The sequence below is a fragment of the Tachysurus fulvidraco genome, chromosome 19, assembly GCF_022655615.1.
Source record: "Tachysurus fulvidraco isolate hzauxx_2018 chromosome 19, HZAU_PFXX_2.0, whole genome shotgun sequence".
Lineage (NCBI taxonomy): Eukaryota > Metazoa > Chordata > Actinopteri > Siluriformes > Bagridae > Tachysurus > Tachysurus fulvidraco.
In genome coordinates this window covers 19,097,964-19,114,594 of record NC_062536.1, presented here as the reverse complement: position 1 = coordinate 19,114,594, position 16,631 = coordinate 19,097,964, and the positions used below count along the sequence as shown (strand labels likewise).

The following is a 16,631-nucleotide window of genomic DNA, read 5'->3' as shown; positions in this document are numbered from 1 at the left end:
TACTCACTCTACTCCCTTTAAATAAACATAGGATGTACCACAAAGCAGGATTTCAGGGTTAAACTCGTAACCCAAAGTGAAACAATACAGCTTTTAGGCTGGGCAGGTCACCATGGCAACATACTGTACACAGCTAACCTGTGGGGTATTCTAGAAAGTTTGGTTAACTTACCATTTGATAAATCATAACCTCTGGGTTGATTTACCCCAAACAGGCACACCATGAGTATGTCGGGTCCAAAACACCTGAGAAGAGTTAGTTTAATCAACCTCCAACTGGTTACCCAGAGTTTATGCCCGTGCACGGTGCATAAATAAAGACATTTTCAAAGGATCGCCGATTTCACGAGTCACCATGGAAACTCAAAGCGAAAAAAAGAGAGCGGCGTATTTCACAGAGGCGGAGTTGGAGGTTTTAATGCACGCTTATGAGGAATATAAGCCAATAATATTAAAAAGAAGCGATACAGCTGCATCGGCTAAAGCAAGAGAGTTGGCTTGGCAAAATATAACGGACAGAGTAAATGCGTGAGTGTATTAAATTACAAATTTGGTATTGGCTCCTGTTTTATTATAATGCAAAATAATGAAGTATGACTTATACATCCTTTTGGATATATCACTATGAAAGCATTTACGTTTCCTGCCATTTATTTCTTTAGTTTAAAATAATAATGTATATTTCTTATTTAATAAGGTGTAATCCTTCAGGAGCCACAAGAACTTTAAGCCAAGTCAAAATGAAACACAAAAACATTCTGCAAAAAGGTAATATTTGATTACACAATTACCGAACTATTATTATAACAGGATTTAGTATATTCATTGTCATGTAGCTAATGGAAAGAAGACTGAAGCCCGTCTAACTGGCGGGGGCCCACCACCACCTCCCCTCACCCCATCTGAGGAGCTGGCTCTGTCCCTTATTAAAGGGCGACCAGTTGTTGCTGGCCTTCCAGGGGGCAGTTCCTCGCACACACCATGCACCACAAGTGATGGTGAAAAAATGGTGAAATGTAAGTTTACCTCTATGATTTGTTTAAATTTTTTTGTCCTAATAAATTACTATCTCTGTCACTTAAAGGCTTTTTAAACAAGATTAATTTTTACGTAGGCTTATTTTATTTAACTGCATATGATGTATAGGCTACTGTGATCTTAGTCTGACATGTTACTCTTTTCATGTATTATTTTCTTTGATAATATTGAGAATTTAATGGGTTGTGTTTTCTTATAGATACTGATGGACGATTGTATTATTGGACCCTCCAGAAAGAACACAGTCAGTCACACTTGTAAGTGATTTGTTGTCAGGTACCTTTAGTTGCTTTTAGGTTTTTTTTTGTTTTTTTTTTGTTTTTTTGCCAGATAATGTATACTTTTCTCCTGTAGGATGAAGATGACGATGAAGAGACTACATCTGTCACAGCACATTACAGTACATACCTAGGGATTTGCCCACAGATGAGGGTCCTTCAACCTCAGCACACAATCTAAGAAGGGTAAGAAAAGGTGACATGGAGATGGACCTTATACAGCTTCAAATGGAAGAGAAAAGGCTCCGCATTAAAAAAGCAGCACTTGAAATTGAATTACTGGAGCATCGCATTAGGGTGCGAACTTGTCTGAATATTAATCTGTTGCATGTGAAAAGTGTTGTATGTGTGTGTGTGTGTGTGTATATATATACAGTGCCTTGTGAAAGTGTTCAGCCCCCTTGAACTTTGCGACCTTTTGCCACAAGTGGGACACAATCATGAAGTGGAACGAAATTTATCGGATATTTCAAACTTTTTTAACAAATCAAAAACTGAAAAATTGGGCGTGCAAAATTATTCGGCCCCCTTAAGTTAATACTTTGTAGCGACACCTTTTGCTGCGATTACAGCTGTAAGTCGCTATGGGTACGTCTCTATCAGTTTTGCACATCGAGAGACTGAAATTTTTTCCCATTCCTCCTTGCAGAACAGCTCGGCCTCAGTGAGGTTGGATGGAGAGCGTTTGTGAACAGCAGTTTTCAGTTCTTTCCAGAGATTCTCGATTGGGTTTAGGTCTGGACTTTGACTTGGCCATTCTAACACCTGGATATGTTTATATTTGAACCATTCCATTGTAGATTTTGCTTTATGTTTTGGATCATTGTCTTGTTGGAAGACAAATCTCTGTCCCAGTCTCAGGTCTTTTGCAGACTCCATCAGGTTTTCTTCCAGAATGGTCCTGTATTTGGCTCCATCCACCTTCCCATCAATTTTAACCATCTTCCCTGTCCCTGCTGAAGAAAAGCAGGCCCAAACCATGATGCTGCCACCACCATGTTTGACAGTGGGGATTGTGTGTTCAGGGTGATGAGCATAACGTTTTGCATTGTTGCCAAAAAGTTCAATTTTGGATTCATCTGACCAGAGCACTTTCTTCCACATGTTTGTTGTGTCTCCCAGGTGGCTTGTGGCAAACTTTAAACGACACTTTTTATGGATATCTTTAAGAAACGGCTTTCTTCTTGCCACTCTTCCATAAAGGCCAGATTTGTGCAGTATACAACTGATTGTTGTCCTATGGACAGAGTCTCCCACCTCAGCTGTAGATCTCTGCAGTTCATCCAGAGTGATCATGGGGCTCTTGGCTGCATCTCTGATCAGTCTTCTCCTTGTATGAGCTGAAAGTTTAGAGGGACGGCCAGGTCTTGGTAGATTTGCAGTGGTCTGATACCCCTTCCATTTCAATATTATCGCTTGCACAGTGCTCCTTGGGATGTTTAAAGCTTGGGAAATCTTTTTGTATCCAAATCCAGCTTTAAACTTCTCCACAACAGTATCTCGGACCTGCCTGGTGTGTTCCTTGTTCTTCATGATGCTCTCTGCGCTTTAAACGGACCTCTGAGACTATCACAGTGCAGGTGCATTTATACAGAGACTCGATTACACACAGGTGGATTCTATTTATCATCATTAGTCATTTAGGTCAACATTGGATCATTCAGAGATCCTCACTGAACTTCTGGAGAGAGTTTGCTGCACTAAAAGTAAAGGGGCCGAATAATTTTGAACGCCCAATTTTTCAGTTTTTGATTTGTTAAAAAAGTTTGAAATATCCAATAAATTTCGTTCCACTTCATGATTGTGTCCCACTTGTTGTTGATTCTTCACAAAAAATTACAGTTTCATATCATTATGTTTGAAGCCTGAAATGTGGCAAAAGGTTGTAAAGTTCAAGGCACTGTGTGTATGTATATATATGCATGTATGTGTAAAGCAATATAAAAAAAAAACATTTTATTGAACTTTACCTTTATTGTTTTTCAGGAAATAAAGAAATAACCTGCCTGGCAGACCAGTGCAAAAAAAATTAATAAAAGTAATTTTGACAGATCCTGTCTCTCAAAAGTCTTCCGTCTCTGTTGGCCTCTAAAATCTGTAGGTGTTCCTCTGGGCCATCTTCCTCAATACAAGGAGGGTGGCTCTCTCCTCTTGTGAAGCACAACACAAGCCACTAAAATGTCGCATGCCCTCTCTGGACTAACCCGAAGCCCACGCAGACACTGAAACCGAGATTTGAGGATCCCTATAGTCATCTCCACCTTGGCCCGTGTTCGGCTGTGAGCCAGGTTAAACCGTGTCTGTGGTCCAGGCTCAGGTTCAGGGTAGGGTGTCATTAAATAGGTCAGACAAGAGTATCCTCTGTCCCCCAGCAAGTAACCATTGTACTGTCCTGTAATGCAAATATAGTTAAAAGGAAAAAAAAAAACAATTGTATAAAGCAAAACATACCCTGCTGAAATGTCTGGCATAATGATGACTCGCGGAAAATTCTGGCATCATGCACAGATCCTGGCCATTTTGCCTCGACATTGGTAGTGATTTGGGTTGCCTCACATATTACCTAGTTAGTGGAAAAAGTAATGACTTTAATGATTTTAAGAAGGGAAAAAATTAAGTTGTTACCTGCACATTGATACTATGAATAGATTTCCCATTAACATAGTCTCCCTCATTTATTGGTGGAGCTTTAATAGGAATGTGAGTGCCATCAATGCACACAATTACATTTGGAAACCATGAAACAGAAAGTTATGGAAGTATGAAGTGTGTGTGCACATAATGAATACATGTATAGATATAAATAATATGACTAAATATTAAATATGCGTCATAGCTTTTACTACAAAGGACAAACCTGCCACTCTGTGGAATTCGTCTTTAATAATAAGCAGAGGTTTATGGCCAGGGAACTGCACAAACGTGGGTAAGAACTGTTTAAGTGCCAGACATACTGTACGAACAGCTCTACACACAGTTGCCTTTCCCACATGATCTGAATCACCCACACTGTACAAAAAATGGCCAGACGCAAAAAACCTAATTGTTAAGCGCAGAACCGCGGTTTGTCACATTTGCGATATGCAGTTTTAAAAGAAGTGTTAAATAAACTAACAAATCTTTTGAAAAATGATAACGCTCTTTCAAATATTCATTAGGGTATGCAAACACATCAATACGCGGTCTTATAACCCTCTCCCGGTGAAATAAAAACTCGTATAATTTGTGCTTCTACGTCCACAGGATCCTCATCAAAAAGGCACGCCATGCTCAGCAACCTTCTGCAACGAAGTTACACTGAAACATAACCTGCTCCCGAGCAGGTTATCTTCAGAGAGTCAGTTGCTATGGTTACATACATACCCAGAAAGTTACCTCCGTTTTTGGAACCGAAAGTTGAGGTTATCCACGAACTTACCCTTAAACATACCCAGGTATGTCACATAACCTGTGTTCAGTCCTGACTACCAGCATTAAGGCCAATGTCCTGAGTCAGGTCATGACCCATTTACTCAGAGAGTGTAGACTATATCACCATGTAGAGCTTGGAATGAACACTGACTCTCTTACTGTATGTATATGGGTTTGATTTAAACATTTTTCTTCAAATGTTCCTGTCCATTCTGCATCGTAGTTCAGTTCCATTGGGCTACCTGGAGACACCTGACAGGGTTCACCTGCAAGAAGGTCCTGATGACTCCATTTCCTCTGCCACTGCTGGACCTCAGGGGTGATTTAAACAGATCAAGACAAGACTAGAATCAGGATAGAAATGAACTTTGGGATTCTCAAGACACACTTCCATAGTTTAAGGCTGTAAAGTGTCGACCCATCCAAGGCAGGTGACATGACAGTGGTGCATTTTTGTCCTTATTGTTTATCTTGAATTCTTGTTCTTCTGCAGCAAAATGTACAGATTTAACACAATACATCTCCAGTTTGTCCAACAAGTATTAGAAGCAGTGTGAGATGTGTTCTTTTTAAAGTGAATGTACACAGGACCTGATGATGGAAGTCTGGATCACATTAACGAGTTGTTAACACACATCATGATACCAATGAACCCAGTTTATGAGTGTTTGTGAAGTGAAGTCGGCTCTCATACTGAGACCCCAAGTCTGCTGAGCTTGTTCTGTGGAACAGTCCTCAGGTGGGATTGGTCAAACTCTGAACAGGAGCAGGAGCTGATTGGTCAAACTGTCTGTAGGAAAGGCTGGGATTGGTTTCTGTAAGAGTGGGCGGAATTGTTTAATTATTCTGCAGGAGCAGATGGGATTGGTCAAATGTTCTTCAAGAGAGGATGGGATTGATCACACTTTATGCAGGAGTTGGTGTGGTGGGGTTTCTCAAAGGTTCTGCTTAAGTGGACAGGATTGGTCAGTTATTCTGTAGGTGACAGTAATATTGGTCAGCTTTCTTCAAGAGTGGGTGTGAAGGGTTAAACTTCATGTGTCAGTGGGTGAGAATGGAGATACTTTGAGCAGGAGAAGTTTGGGACTGGTCAGGAGCAGACAGGACTGGTCAGAGTTTCTGTGTGGTTCTTGTAGTGTTCAGGTTGGTGACTGTGCTGATGATGTTACAGTGTTTTTGTGAAATCTCTACAGAAAACCAGTTTTTTACATTTCACACTGAAATCATGTCAAAAACCTACAAATCACTGATGTTAATAATAATGTAGAAATACAACCCAGTGCCTTACAGAGTTTCTAATGAATGTCATCTAGTTACAGATAAAGAATCATTGTGATGTTTCACACAAACTGCTGTAGAACTCAAGGTCATCTGGTTTATACTGGTTAAAAAATGTTATATGGAGTTAATTATTGTCTAATAGTTTGTTAATAAACAAGAAATGTTCAGTATAAATTCCTAATGTGGGTATTAAAGAATTATAAAGTTTATATTAATAACACTAGGAAGACTGTTATAATAATAATAATAATAATAATAATAATAATAATAATAATAATAATAATAATAATAATAATAATAATAATAATGTGTAATAATTTGTGTTTCATTTGTTTGTGTGTGTGTGTGTGTGTGTGTGTGTGTGTGTGTGTGTGTGTGTGTGTGTGTGTGTGTGTGTGTGTGTGTGTGTGTGTGTGTACATTAGTGAGTTATTGTGGTGTGTTTTCTCTGGTCCACAGTGTGTGTCATTGTGCTGTATCACATCCTCCCCCTCAGCACCTGCAGTCACTCCCAGCTGCAGCAGTGTTTCTCTGTGCAGTCTCACTGACCGAGGTTTTTGTACGACGCTCTAACACTGTGTGAACACCAAGTTAGGACTGAAAAAGCTACCCACATTATGGAAACTCTGACAGTAGTAATCTCCTGTATCTTCAGTCTGAACTCCCCTGATGGTCAGAGTGAAGTCAGTATTAGATCCACTGCCAATGAAACGAGCTGGAATCCCTGAATATCTGCTAGTAGCCAAGTAGATCAGGAGTTTAGGAGCTTCTCCAGGTTTCTGCAGGTACAAGTGTAGATAGTTACCATTATACACTCCGCTACTGGTTTTACAGTTGATGGTGACTGTGTTTCCTGGAGCAACAGTTTGCACTGAAGGAGTCTGAGTCACAGTCACCTGACCTCTGGATCCTGAAGAGAAACATAGATTGTGTTTCTGTGCTCTAAAGTGGTGTAGAATTAGTATGAAATGAAGTGTGTGAGGCTGTGAGTTGATGTTAAACTCTCACCTTGAGTCCAGAGGGCCAGTGTGCAGATGAAGACGCTGATCAAAGTCATGGTTGCTGTGGGTGAAGTTGCTGAGCAGCAGCTCTCAGTCATGAAGTGTTAAAGTCACAGGGCTATAAACACTCACAGAGCACTGAAGCATGGGCCACCAATGCAAAGTGTGTGTGTGTGTGTGTGTGTGTGTGTGTGTGTGTGTGTGTGTGTGTGTGTGTGTGTGTGTGTGTGTGTGTGTGTGTGTGTGTGTGTGTGTGTGTGTGCACTAGAGTGTGATGGAGGTTTTTGTACGATGGTTTCATTAGAATGTATCACTGTGGTACACTTTTGGTGGAGGCTCCAAACTCATTGTGAACAGTTAGTGTGTTTTCTTCTTTTTAAAACTAAACCAGTTTAGTTCATTACTAATTCCATGAGGAAATAAACTTAAACTAGATGATTTATGTTTAGAATGACATCATTGATGTTATTGTGTATTATTATGCTGTGTTGAGGAAAACATTTCAGTATCAGAACAGATCCCATATAAATGTTCTTCAACATTCAACAAATACACAATAATTGATGTTAAATATGTAATAATGACACACTTGCTATATATTCAACATGCAATAACTCTGCAGTTACTCTATAATAAACATTTAATAAATATAGTGACTTTGTGCTGATGTCAAATCCAGATGAAAGCTGCTGTGTGTGTTTGTGTTAAACAATGAATATTTCTGTAATCAGCTCCATTTGGATTTGCTGCAGTTAAATATGCTGAAGGTTTGAACTATAAAGTAATAAGACTTGTTATGAGAAATGATTTTTCCAGATAAATGACAGTGTGGAACATGTTTGTTTTGTCTCTGCACTGAAACTGAGGTCCAATAATAATAAAGTACTCAATGAAACTCAGTCATGAAGTCAGACTTTATTAGACTTTATTACTCTGTAAGATCAGTCAGTTCCACCAAGTTACAGAAATATTTCGGAATCCATTCTAACTTTGTGTGTGTGTGTGTGTGTGTGTGTGTGTGTGTGTGTGTGTGTGTGTGTGTGTGTGTGTGTGTTTCTCCTCTCCAGCTGGTCCCACAGCTCCCTCCGTGTCTCTGCTCCCTCCGTCCCCTCTGCAGACGTCTGAAGGATCGTCATCGCTGCTCTGCCTGCTGTCTGGCTACTCTCCACAGGGGGCGCTGGTGAGCTGGACAGTGGACGGCTCCGAGGTGAAGAACGGGGTTCTGACCAGCGCTGAAGAAGAGAAGTACGGCCGTTACAGCCGCAGCAGCACCCTGACCCTCAGCAAAGACCTCTGGGAAAAGGGGGTGGAGTTCAGCTGTAAGGTCTCCCATAACAACGCCAATCATCCAGTCACGTTCAGAAAGAGTCAGTGTGAAGGCTAGTGGATCCAAGATAGAGTTTAACATAGAGCTGCTTATCATCCATCCTAAATAGAGTTTCAATTCTACACAATGCTGACATTTCTGTCTTTACTCTGTTCACTGTCCTGTTGCTCTTCCTGTAGTTTTTGCTGAAATAAAGCTGAGTTTTGGACGTTGTTTGTTCTTTTATTCCAGTTAATAGTGATGATCAGTGTGATGAGAGAGTGGGATTAGCTGTAGATTCAGTGCTGTGTGTTGTGCTTCAGTGAGTTTGACTGAAGGAAGTTGAACATCTGGTGAACTTTCTGCTCTATTCTGGGAGAAATGAAACTCTAAATGTAAATCTCACTTCCACCTCACTGCTCTCTCCTTAAGTGAGGTTTAAAATTTAGGGTTTTTTTGTTTGTTTGTTTGTTTGTTTGTTTTATTTCATGTTCTATTATATCTTACATATTAAATGTTCTAACTGCAGTCTGCTGCATTTTTTATTTCCTGTGGAACTGAATCTGCCTCTCTAAGAATAATAGCACCTATAACACACCCCACACCCTCCTGGTCCTTCTGAAATAAATAAACCTTATAATTATTGTGACAGGACGGCTAATAGACACTAGAGAATGAGTGAAGGGGCAAACAGTGTTTATAGAAGTGAATAATAAGATTGCAGGAACAGTGTGAGTGTTATTAGTGCACTTTCACTAGACAGACCTAAGTAAAGACCAAACCAGAAATCTCTGTGCTTCAAGACATGTGATCTACCTCCACACCACTGGGTGGAACAGATACAGGTGGAGCAGGAACACCTACAAACCAGTGCCATTAAAAGGCAGGAAACCAAATGAAGGAGACACCAAACTGGATCACAAACAAAGGAACCTTTAATAAACTGGGACAAATTAAATATCAGAAGAGACAAGAGAAATGTGACACTTTTTAGAAAGGCTTGTTTTCTCCTGATAGCTGTAAGATCATTCTTGTCTTTTTTCTAACGTATCTTTTCTTCTGATTTTTACTTTTCTTTATTTCCTCTTGTTTATTCGCATTTACTCTTATATGTTTTCTTGGTAAAGTTTCATCTCAGGCAATGTTCTGATATACTGTACTGGTCACCCCTCTACCAAAGTGTGAGGAATAACATCCTCATGAGCTGGTCTTAAATGTCCTGAATAGCAGCTGCAGGTAAAGTTAATCATCCTGGAGGATTCTAGATAACTGACTTCCCTTTCGAGGGACGCTATGGAAATCCTTCTTTGAAGAATGATTCTTTGAGGACATGTGACGGAGTAATTACTCGCCAGTAAGTCCATATAAGGGCATCTATGTCACACTGCTCCAGCTTTCTTTGTCTTCAGGAAGCGCTCTGTGTATGTGTGTTATTTGTCTGTCTGTCAAGTGCAGGGAAAGAAAAAAATAGGGAAAGACTAGGCAATATGTTGCAGTCTAAGCACTTTAAGAGATGCGTGCATCCGTTCCCCCGCTTTATCACGGGGGGCGACGCACATTCTCTTTGCGTTGTGTGTTTGGGAGAGGAGCAGTTCAGGACTGGTTTGTCACGGTCGACCTCAAGGATGTTTATTTTCACATAAGCATCCTGCCAGAGCACAGGAAGTTCCTCAGGTTCGCTTTCGGTGGCAAAACGTACCAGTATCATGTACTTCCTTTTGGCCTAGCCCTTTCACTACACACGTTACGAAGTGCATGGACGCTGCCCAGGCACCGTTGCATCTCCAGGGCATCCGTGTACTGAACTACCTAGAAGACTGGCTCATTCTGGCCCAGTCGGAGGCTATGGCAGCCAGTCATCGAGATGCTGTGCTTGCCCACATGAGGTCCTTAGGCCTCAGGCTGAACCCATGAAAGTGTGTGCTTTCTCCTTCTCAGAAAACCACCTTTCTGGGGGTGGTTTGGGACTCCACCACGATGCGGGCTCATCTTTCTCCATGGGAGGGCCCCTGTCTCTCAAGGGCACATAAATTGCCTGGAGATGAGGGCTGTGTTTCTAGCATTGAAACACTTTCTCCCGCACCTCAAGGGCTGCCATGTCCTAGTGCAGACGGACAGCACCGCGGTGGTGTCCTATATCAATCATCAGGGCGGTCTGTGTTCACGCCCCCTGTTCAGGTTGGCGTGGCAGATTCTGCTCTGGGCAGAGACCAGGTTTCTTTTGCTGAGAGCGGTTTTTATCCCAGGGCGTGTAAATCGGGAGGCAGACTTCCTGTCGAGGCAGGTGCTGAGGCCCGGGGAGTGGCGTCTTCACCCCCACGTGGTGGAGCGGATCTGGCAGATTTTCGGCCGGGCAGAAGTGGATTTGTTCGCCTCAGAGGAGTCGACCCACTGTCCGCTGTGGTTCTCCCTCTCTCACCCGGCCCCGTTGGGCCTGGATGCCCTGGTATGGACGTGGCCGAGGCTCTGTCTGTACGCCTTTTCCCCGGTAGCTCTGCTCCCGCAAGTCCTAGCCAGTGTGTGCCACGACCAGGTCAACCTTCTCCTAGTTGCCCCTCGTTGGCCCTCTCGAGTTCGGTTCTTGAGAAGGGAACGAGATACTGCGTTGATGGCCACGCCCCGGGCGTCCGTTCGCGCTTCCTTCAGACAAATAGAAGCTGGAGCAGCGTGACGTAGATGCCCTTATATGGACTTACTGGCGAGTAATTACTCCGTCACATGTCCTTTCCGAGCCATTAAATGGCGTGTGTGCACACAGAGCTTCAGACACAACTTCCTCAAAGAAGCATTCCCATAGCGTCAGCACTGATGCAGCGTCTCGTTCCCTTCTCAGGGAACCGGGTTACATACGTAACTTGGTGTAGTTCTCCAGAGTGAGTTTCTCTCACTGTGCAAAGCCCACAGAACCGACTGTGAAAAAGTTTTGAAATTTGGCAGACTGATTGGGGAGGGTTTATGGAACATTCTGATTAAATTTGGCTCAAGTGCTATCAGCGCTCTAGCGCCACCATTGTCAAATTGTCAAATTAAGTCCTAATTTGGAGGTTTGTTTTGGTCGTAACTTTGGAACTTTTTAAATTTAAAAGCCAGGTATTCCTGCATCTTCCAGGTTTAGATGAGTTCATCATGCTCTATTATGTAAAATTACACCTAATTAGATCTTGAGTTTTATACAATGGTCCCCACTGTCACCAAATTTGGTACCTCACGTTTTCAGATTAAAACTCACAAAAGTAAGCAAAATAAGTTTAATACTCTAAAAGGCTTGTCTTTAATAGGCCAATAAGTCTGACAGCAATATACCAATATACAGTAAGTGAGTCTGTATCTCAATCCTAAAGAAAAACTTGGTCTTTATCTTTAGGACCATAACCTGAGACTATGCATGATTTTTCATGACAGCACCTACTGGTAAAAAGTTACAATAACAGACATAAAATGCTTACATCTATCTGACATCTTTGTGATTTCTCTTAAACGTTTTGTCAAATATTCACCAAATTTGACAGTCATTTTCTTGACACATGTCAGTAGTCTTATGAAAGGAATTTTAATATTCAAAACTATTCTCCTCTAATGAGCTCGTAAATGTGTCTATATTTCATCCTGACAGATTGACAGCATCATATGATGTTCAGAAAACGAACATCATATGACTCACATCTGTGACCCTCTGCATCAGCACTGATGCCCTTCAGGGATTCATTCTCGCTTCCCTGCTTTTCTCTCTGTACACAAATGACTGCAGTACTATGGTTAGTGGACTTCAGGAAGAACCCTCTAGCACTACCCCCTCCTCACTATTCTTAATAGTACAAAGGCTCCAGTGATGTCATTTAGATTCATGGGCTCTATCATCTTGTCGTAACTCAGAGCCGGTCTCCAAGTTGACACATCACAGGGTGATCTCCACACTAAGACTTTTTGGTTACTAAAGACTGTTTTAGTTAGACTTAACTGATAACTCTATAATTACTACAAAAAACACTGAGAAAACTCCTCAGACCTGGATGAGAATGAGCAAACTTTTTTATTGTGGTCAATCAGCCAACAATCTTCTAAGAGAAATTGCCAAGTTGAAAGTAACAAATGAAAACCCCAAAAAGAGAATGTCATGCAAAAATCAATCAAAAACAAAAACTCTCGCGACGTTCTTGCAAAATTAAAAAACACACACCTCCACACACACACACACCACACACGCACCCACACCACACACGCACGCGCGCGGGGCTGCCTCCTTCATCTGGCCAGAAGAATTTGACACACACACCTTCACCCACGAGCCCCAGATATCTTCTCAATATATATCCTGGCACTCCTAATAGCCTCCTCTTTGGTTCCCAGTATTTCTTGGAGTCAAACGGTGCCATATCACCTTATTTACCGGCATCACCTAATATGTTTTCTAAATACACTGACCTAATTTCCCCTTATTTCCCATCACCTTTTTCCCATATGCCCATTTAAGGATTTTCCTCCCCTTAGTTCTCAGGACCTAGGTCTGTGAACCAATGTCTTTTTCATTCTGCATAACAAGTTATAGTTATGAGCTAAGGTCTGAGAACCCTGGTCTTCTCCATTCTACATAACAATTTTGTATTTGTTATTACAAATGTGCTCAAAAGAGCCTTACTGCCTGGTCAAAGTGGAGGATTAATCCTTTTTTACAGCTACAATGAGCAAGTTCATTTCATTTCATTTCTGGCTATGATAAAAGTTCTTGATTTTATTGGTTATGTTGTATTACTGTTTTTGTTAAGCCCTTGCTGTTATAATGTTGCTTTGTATTTTGATTTTCACTTCCTCACACATTGTTGATCAGAGAGCTCAGACTGACTAGGCCTGACAGCCCCAAATCTGGTTACTTTTACTAAGTTTATGATTACAATAAACATCTTTGGCCTGCAACATCGCCTACATATGTCTTATGACACCAATTGTAATATTTTGCAAGGCCTAATACTTTACTTTGGTTATAGTATTGTAAGGAATAATACTTTAATTATTTCTACTAAGATTTTTCACAACAATCTCCCAGAGTGTTCCAAGCTCTGGGATACATACATTGACTCCATTGTGAAGAATGGTTAGCAGAGATTGTTCTTCCCTTCCCAGAGGAACTTCAACCTGCCACAGGATCTGAGACAGTGCTGACACAATGCTCGTCAGCCATCATTGAGTCTCTCCTATGTTGTTCTGTCATGGTTTGTTTCTACTCAGACACCAAATTGGATAGAAGGAAACTACAGACAGTTAGAACTGCTGAGAGGATTATTGGGCCTTCCTGCCCACCCACCAAGACCTGTATATCAACATATTTATGATTTACAGATCACTAAGCACCAGGACATCCAGGTACAAGAACAGGTTCATTTTGCCTTTGAACTCTCACCAGTGCAATATTCTAAAAAAATATCTAAGTGTAATATTGTAAATATCTTACATATTTGTGCCTACATGTTTGCATTTGCTTCTCCAATTTTTGTTCATTTGTCACCAAATTTGTCTCACATCATCTTAAGACCTGTCTAGACAAATGTCTACAGACTTTTATACAGACAGCTTATGACTAATAGGGTTAAATAATCATTTTTATTGAGCAATTAAAAAAAACATCATAGATACAATAGATACAATACAGATATGCAGATAATAGCACAAACAGTGAAAAAATCCCTTAGATGAATACCTTAGATGTTTTGAAATTGCAAGACCACCTGGCATAGTGGCAGCTTCTGCTGTTTGTGTCAGAGTGGATTTTGGATACTGTGGGTAAATTCTACAGAATCACTTTGCATCCCAAGTTCCTTCTTTCAACATTTGCTGACCACTGTCGTTAGCACAGACCAAACCTCGTTCCAACAGGAAGAACTTATTCAACATCCATTCTTATCTGAATCTTGTCAGAGCACATGAGACTCCTCAGGTTTGATTTTGGGGTCTGTACAGGTGCTGGCTTCTCTTTTTAGGTCTAGAATTATTGCTCACCTTCACAAAGTACGGTCCCTAGGCCTCAGGCTCAAGCCAAGGAAATATGTATTATCTCCTTATCAGAGAACCACCTTCTTGGAGTTTTTTGATTCAGCCACGATGCTGGCACTTGAGCCTCTCACTTGGGGGGATTCCATTCTTTCTGCCATATACAGTAGGACATCTGGCTAAGCAAATGCCACTCTGCAACCAAGGCACAGAGGTCCTGGCTCTCCTAGGCCTATGAGGTGTGCTGTGTGGCTTGCCATTGGCATCAGCTATGAGGTAGTGTCTCGTTCCTTTCTCAGGGAACCGGGTTATGTATGTAAGCTAGTGTAGTTTTCATCTGTAGTTAACACACTGATAAAAGTAAAATGTGTCATGTTACAGTGAGTGTCTGATATGAAGACTTGAATATACACTATAAAGCACAGATAGTTGTCTACATTCCGAATAGTAAGTTATGATAAATCTATTAATTAGCATTATACAAACTTTAACAGCAACAATGAAATAAATATGTAAAACATAAACATTATATGGATATCCCAATAAAGGAATCACAATTATCGAATGTCAAAATGTGTTCATGAAGTGTTTACTTCAGATCGTCTAAAGAACTAAATAAGATAATTACTGTTTTATTAACTGATGTTTACTATTGGCACATATCCTTTTACATACACTCCAATACTGTTAGCATTAGTGGATGTTAAAGACCTTCCATTTGAGGATGCTCCTCAGATGCTTATTAGGGTTTAGGTCTGGAGACATGCTTGGCCAGTCCATCACCTTTACCCTCAGCTTCTTTAACAAGGCAGTGATCATCTTGGAGGTGTGTTTGGGGTTGTTATCATGTTGGAATACTGCCCTGAGGCCCAGTCTCTGAAGGGAGGGGATCACTACAAACCTAGCATTTAAATTTTGAGTACAGAACAGAAACATGGCGTATTCATAGGAAAATAAATGTTTAGTTAAATTTAAGCATCAGTTCTCACTCACTCATTTCCTACCACTTATCCGATATTCTCGGGTCACGGGGAGCCTGTGCCGATCTCAGGCGTCATTGGGCATCAGAGCAGGATACACCCTGGACGGAGTGCCAACCCATCACAGGGCACACACACACTCTCATTCACTCACACACTAATTTTCCAGAGATGCCAATTAACCTACCATGTATGTTTTTGGACCGTGGAAGGAAACCGGAGTACCCGGAGGAAACCCCTGAGGCATGGGGAGAACATGCAAACTCCGCACACACAAAGCGGAGGTGGGAATTGAACCCCGACCCTGGAGGGGTGAGGCGAATGTGCTAACCACTAAGCCACCGTGCCCCCCCAGCATCAGTTCTATATTATTTCATTTAATAGTATGTTATAGTTAAAAATATAAAAATGTTAAATGCAGCAAAAAGTTTAACTATAATAAATACATCCTTAAGATAATTAATACACAGTTAATCAGAATAATCAGGAATTGTTTGTATGCAGTGCTGTATAAAGTACTAGAAAGCAATACTATTTTTTCTAGAAGTAAAAGTACAAGTATCGTACTAGAAAAAGACTTTGGTAGAAGTGAAAGTTGCCTTTTAGAATATTACTCAAGTAAAAGTCTTAAAGTATCTGATATTTACTGTACTTAAGTATCAAAAGTAATTTTCTGATATTTAATGTACTTAAGTATTTGAAGTAAAAGTAAAAAGTAAAATTTCAGTGATTTTCAGTAGGCATAAGAGGCACTTCATCCGGTAGGAAGAATCTTTCATTCTAATGTACATTTCTTGCAAATACGGCCAAGGGTGTATAACGTTATCTTCTTCACTCTGTTCACCGAGTTCAACGCTATCGTCGGGGTGGTCGTCTACGGTAACGGGAGGTCCTCAAGTCGGTGCCTCCATGGCGGTTTCAGTTGTGCTTCCGCTACCTTTGGTAACATTACGCTGAAATAGAGCATGCGGAGCTGCGTAATGCAATCTAGGGGCAGTGATTGGCCAAACCTCCCTTATTGCAGTCGTACACATTTCTTCTGATTTTATTTTGTAGTAACGAGTACCGAAGATGCTTGGTGGAAATATAATGTAGTAAAAGTATACATTTTATCTAGGAAATGTAGTGGAGTAAAAGTGAAAGTTGACATGAATTTAAATAGTAAGTTAAAGTACAGATACGTGACATTTCTACTTAAGTACAGTAACGAAGTATTTGTACTCCGTTACATTACAACACTGTTTGTATGTGAGAAACGTGGGCTGTGTGTGTGTGTGTGTGTGTGTGTGTGTGTGTGTGTGTGTGTGTGTGTGTGTGTGTGTGTGCATTAGTGAGTTAGTGTGGTGTGTTTTCTC

At 40.9% G+C, this 16,631-nt stretch overlaps 2 long non-coding RNA genes and 1 gene segment (V, D, J or C); 2 read left to right on the top strand and 1 right to left on the bottom strand.

Annotated features, from left to right (window-relative positions):
- The first annotated feature begins 697 nt into the window (after positions 1–697).
- On the top strand, positions 698–1,266 carry LOC125139535. Its single transcript, XR_007138560.1, has 3 exons — positions 698–768; positions 837–1,016; positions 1,238–1,266. It is a non-coding gene; the product is annotated as an uncharacterized LOC125139535 (long non-coding RNA).
- Positions 1,267–6,561: 5,295 nt separating this feature from the next.
- LOC113655510 lies at positions 6,562–7,077 on the bottom strand. The segment is given in 2 exon segments: positions 6,562–6,917; positions 7,016–7,077. Coding segments are annotated over 2 exon segments (390 nt in total).
- LOC113655647 lies at positions 6,830–8,543 on the top strand. Its single transcript, XR_007138545.1, has 2 exons — positions 6,830–7,364; positions 8,076–8,543. It is a non-coding gene; the product is annotated as an uncharacterized LOC113655647 (long non-coding RNA).
- Positions 8,544–16,631: the final 8,088 nt, after the last annotated feature.